A 4,650-nucleotide genomic window follows, 5' to 3' on the forward strand; every position below is an offset into this window, starting at 1 on the left:
TCCATTCATGCGGACGCCCAGCGCCGCCACCACCACCTCCGCCGCCGCCAGCGCGGCCGCCGTCGCCGCCGCCGCCGCCGCCGGCCGCCCGGATTGGCTGGCGGCCGCGGCGCCGGCACTTTCCCACGGCCCGCGGCGCGTGCGGCTCACCGGCGGCGCTGCAGGCGCGGCCCTGGCGTGCGGCCAGCCCAATCGGGGCGCGCGGGGCGGGGCGGGGCCGCGGCCGCCGACCGGCTTGTGTCCCGGCCCGGCCTCCGCAGCCTGCTCGCCGCCGGCCCACCGCCGCCTGCGCCTCCTCCTTCCCCCCAGCGGAGGCCCGACAGAGCCCCTGTGGAGCCGACACACCGCCGCCGGGCAGGGGCGGGCGCCGAGGGCGGGCGCGGGGTTCGCCCTCGCCCTTGGCCTCGCCCCCACCCCGCCCCTGAGCGGCTGCCAATCAGTGGAGCGAGAAGCCGGATTGGCCAAGGGAAGGCTGTTGCCCGGGAGCCGACGCCCCGCCCGTCCGCCCCCTTGCCCGCCCCCTCTACTCCTCCGCCCTCCCCAGCGCCCTGGGAAGGGGCGCAGCGTGGGAAAGGGATGGTTGAGTTTTAACCGGAGGCAGAGAGTGAGCCGGACCAGTGTGTGCGGAGCGCGAGCAGCCGAGCGCGGAGAGGCGCCGCTGCAGTTAACTCCTCCCTGCCCGCCGCGCCGACCCTCCCCCGGGTCCCCCGCGTAGCCAGCATGAAGCGAGCCCACCCCGAGTACAGCTCCTCCGATAGCGAGCTGGACGAGACCATCGAGGTGGAAAAGGAGAGTGCGGATGAGAATGGGTGAGTTGGCGGCGGCGGAGCGGGAACGGGAGCGGGAGGCGAGCGCCGGCTGGCCTCGGTGACAGCGCCCAAGGGCCCGGGGCACGCCGGCGCCCTGCACTGACCTCCGCGCATCTCCGGCAGGCCTCCGCCCCGGGTGAAGACCCCGGAGGCTCTTGAAGACCAAGTTGCCAAAAAAAAAACCTGAGTACGGGGAGGGAGTGGGGGCGACCCCTCAGATCACCTCCTCTCGCTTAACGGCGATTCCTGTCCCCCCCACCCCCCATTTAGGAACTTGAGTTCGGCTCTAGGTTCCATGTCCCCAACTACATCTTCACAGATCTTGGCCAGGAAAAGACGGAGAGGCGTGAGTCTCTTTACAGTGCACCCTTTTTTTGGGGGGGGGGCGGGGGTTGTTTTGTTTTATTAATTAACGGGAAAAACCACCTTTCTTCACTTTGGAATTTACAGTCGGAATGGAAATGTCCCCCTTTGTTTTGCCTGCTTTCTACAGATCATTGAGAAGCGCCGACGAGATCGGATCAATAACAGTTTGTCTGAGCTGAGGAGGCTGGTACCCAGTGCTTTTGAGAAGCAGGTAATGGTGAAAGTAGATAGAGCTCTCCGCGTAGCTATCCACGCCTTCAGAATTCTTCCCCTCATTAATCTAAACCTTACCCGTGCCTTGGAAAATAACTGCGTTGTTTGTGCGGAGGAAATGAATTCATACAGAGTCCAACATATTTTGGAAGATAATTTATTTTGCTGTTGTCTGTACTTTTATGGTTTACGCAGCATATATGTGCATATATATTTTAAGTTGTTCCCCAAAAGCACTTGGTGCCAAATCAGTTTTTGTTGTTGTTGTTGTTCTCTTCTCTAGGGATCTGCCAAGCTAGAAAAAGCCGAGATCCTGCAGATGACGGTGGATCACCTGAAAATGCTGCACACTGCAGGAGGGAAAGGTACATCTCTAGTCCGGTGGGGGAAGACTGAACAGCCACCGATGGCCAGGATTGGTGCAGTCGCTGTCTTATTTTTACTGTGTGCTTTGGGGGTGGGGAGAGAACGGTGTGTGGTGTGTGGGGTTGCCTGTCAGTGCATTTTCACGTGCGCATAGGCTTTTCTCCAGTGAATTCATCACCCCAGCCCTCTGCAAATTAAGCGTATGCACCTTCTTTTGGAAAATACCTATTATGGGTGAGGTGCCCTAAAGCTGTGACAGCTCTGATCAGGTAGCTCAAACCACAATTGTTTGTTAACCTTTTTGAGAAAAAGATTTTTTTTAAGTATATGCTCTTAATTTCATATACAAGATTCTTAAAGAATAAGCTGCCACATGACTGTTGAGGAAAGAAACCTGTTGTGGTTAAGTAGAAAAAACCCAAAGGAAGGTGGGAGACAGAGGAGGTCTGTGTGTCTGTCTCCAGCCGGAAAAATGCTTTACTCTGGACCAAGTGCCTAAAAGCTCCATGATGATAACTTACATCTGTGTGTCTAATGAATTTCACTACTCTGTGGTTTTTCTGTCCTTGATGTATTTTTTGTTGTTGTTGAGGGAAAACATGAAAGGAATGAACATAGTTTCATCTGCCGGTAGGGTATAATTCCAATTTCTGCTTGGCAGTCTCTAACTGGGCTTTGAACTTGCATTAGCAAAGACATACTTCTCATGTTGATTAATGCAAAGATTTTGGTCGACTCCCAAGTATTTGGACTTTCAGAAGAGCCCGTGAATGCCGTTTTTTTTTAAAAAAGGATGTAGATATTTGCCAGGAAGGGCTGCCTTTGGGATTGAAGAAATGCGGGAAATGAGCAAAGCTCTGAGGTTTTTCTTTTGTTCGTTTCCCCAGGCTATTTTGACGCGCACGCCCTTGCTATGGACTATCGGAGTTTGGGGTTTCGGGAATGCCTGGCAGAAGTCGCCCGTTACCTGAGCATCATTGAAGGGCTAGATGCCACGGACCCGCTTCGAGTTCGACTGGTCTCACATCTGAACAACTATGCCTCCCAGCGGGAAGCGGCAAGCGGCGCTCACGCAGGCCTTGGACACATTCCCTGGGGGAGTGCTTTCGGACATCACCCGCACGTCGCGCACCCCCTGTTGCTGCCCCAGAATGGCCACGGGAACACTGGCACCACGGCCTCGCCCACGGAACCCCACCACCAGGGCAGGTTGGCCACGGCACATCCGGAGGCGTCGGCTTTGCGGGCGCCCCCTAGCGGCAGCCTTGGACCGGTGCTCCCCGTGGTCACCTCCGCCTCCAAACTCTCGCCGCCTCTGCTCTCCTCGGTGGCCTCCCTGTCGGCCTTCCCCTTCTCTTTTGGCTCCTTCCACTTACTCTCTCCCAATGCACTGAGCCCTTCGGCACCCACGCAGGCAGCAAACCTTGGCAAACCCTATAGACCTTGGGGGACGGAGATTGGAGCTTTTTAAAGAACTGATGCTGTAGAATGAGGGAAGGGAAAGCTTAAAATCCCAGCTGAGCTGGGCTGTTGCCAACATCACCTTAAAGTCATCAGTAAAATAAAAAGGAAGAAGGTACACTTTCAGATAAATTTTGTTGAAAGATGAAAGGTTTGTTGGTTCACTTTTTCTTTTTTAATGTTTTTTTATCATGTCATGTATTAGCAGTTTTTAAAAACTAGTTGTTAAATTTTGTTCCAGACATTAAATTGAAATAGTGAATATAAACCAACAAATTGGTGATAGGTTTGGACTGTGCCTAATTTACTTTGTAAACCTATCTGTCTAAGAATGATTCCATTTTGCCTCAAAGTTTTGGGAATTTTAACATTTAGTATTTTTGGTCGGTTTTTCTCCTTGTATACAGTCTCTTTTTAGAATTAATTTTACAAACCACTATGCTCAATGTTAACATGATGCTATTTGTTAATATTTTGACAGTTAAGGTGTTGTATAAATGATATTCTTTTTTGGGGGGGCTATATCGAATTTTATATTTCTGAATAAAGCGTTGACAAATCAGATGATCAGCTTTATCCAAGAAAGAAGACTAGCTAATTCTCTGCTTCCTACAGCAGTAGGGTGAATGTACAAACCATCAGGGCCCCTGAATCTGAATGACCAATTGCTGTCATCTACCAGGACTTGGTTAGGAGAAGTCCCCATTTGGAGTTGGCAGGGAAGAGACAGAAGATGATTTGCGTAGAATATGTCTGCATTTACCAGCCCCAAGCAATGCAATGAATTTTTAATTTCACAGATCTCAAGTTCACAGATGTCAACATGGATAAGTGATCATGGTGTGCAAGTGGTCAATGGAATAGTCCAGTGGAACCTGTTAAATGCATAACCTAATTCTTCCTGGAGCTGCCATATTTTCTTTTCACTGGAAATTTTTATGTTGTGTTTTCCTTTTTGGTGCATGGAAATGTGGTTATTGAGATACTTAAAAGGGCTTTGCTGCCTTCTATTTGGTTTAATTTGATTTGGGCTATTAAAGCATCATTTTACAGGTTTATTCCTTTAGCAGGTGTAGTTTAAACAACCTCCACTGAACTGGGTTTGACCTCTGTTGTACTGATGTGTTGTGACTAAATAAAAAAGAACAAATTCTTCTCCAGTATATGTCTTACATACTTTAGCCATTCCCTCTATTGGGTAAGATGAGATAAATTGTCTCTCATTTTCATTTTGCCTGGTCATCAGTTTTCTTATGTTTAATAATCTCATTGTTCTTGGTATTTGTGATTTTGAATAAGGTGACTTCATTATGGTGCAGAGCTTTGGTGTGACTCCCATAAGGGGACATGGTCCTCTAGCTGTTATGTCAGATGATCTGGCCCTAAACTGGCCGTCTATGGACCAGAAACCTCAAATCAGACTGGTAGTTGCAGG

At 50.7% G+C, this 4,650-nt stretch overlaps 1 protein-coding gene across 2 annotated transcripts; it reads left to right on the forward strand.

The window, feature by feature from the left end:
* The first annotated feature begins 390 nt into the window (after positions 1-390).
* HEY1 (hes related family bHLH transcription factor with YRPW motif 1) lies at positions 391-4,442 on the forward strand. Of its 2 annotated transcripts, XM_022555019.3 has the most exons (5): positions 391-809; positions 1,080-1,155; positions 1,303-1,386; positions 1,672-1,753; positions 2,642-4,440. In XM_022555019.3, the coding sequence occupies exons 1-5, from the start codon at positions 721-723 to the stop codon at positions 3,223-3,225; spliced, it is 915 nt and encodes a 304-aa protein (XP_022410727.1). In that variant the 5' UTR covers positions 391-720; the 3' UTR covers positions 3,226-4,440. The 2 variants fall into 2 exon arrangements, with proteins under 2 accessions (XP_022410727.1, XP_022410728.1); XM_022555020.3 differs by lacking the exons at positions 391-809; positions 1,080-1,155; positions 1,303-1,386; positions 1,672-1,753 and adding an exon at positions 2,028-2,182 and having other exon boundaries at positions 2,642-4,442.
* Positions 4,443-4,650: the final 208 nt, after the last annotated feature.

The sequence above is a fragment of the Delphinapterus leucas genome, chromosome 17 (genome assembly GCF_059928025.1).
Source record: "Delphinapterus leucas isolate spDelLeu-1000000601 "Yukka" chromosome 17, BTC_Dleu_Yukka2, whole genome shotgun sequence".
Lineage (NCBI taxonomy): Eukaryota > Metazoa > Chordata > Mammalia > Artiodactyla > Monodontidae > Delphinapterus > Delphinapterus leucas.

Coding starts and splice junctions, on each gene's coding strand:
- HEY1 (XM_022555019.3), top strand. CDS start 721: ATGAAGCGAGCCCACCCCGAGTACAGCTCCTCCGATAGCGAGCTGGAC. Junction 810..1,079: donor GAGAGTGCGGATGAGAATGG/GTGAGTTGGCGG, acceptor CCCCCCATTTAG/GAACTTGAGTTCGGCTCTAG. Junction 1,387..1,671: donor CCAGTGCTTTTGAGAAGCAG/GTAATGGTGAAA, acceptor TCTCTTCTCTAG/GGATCTGCCAAGCTAGAAAA.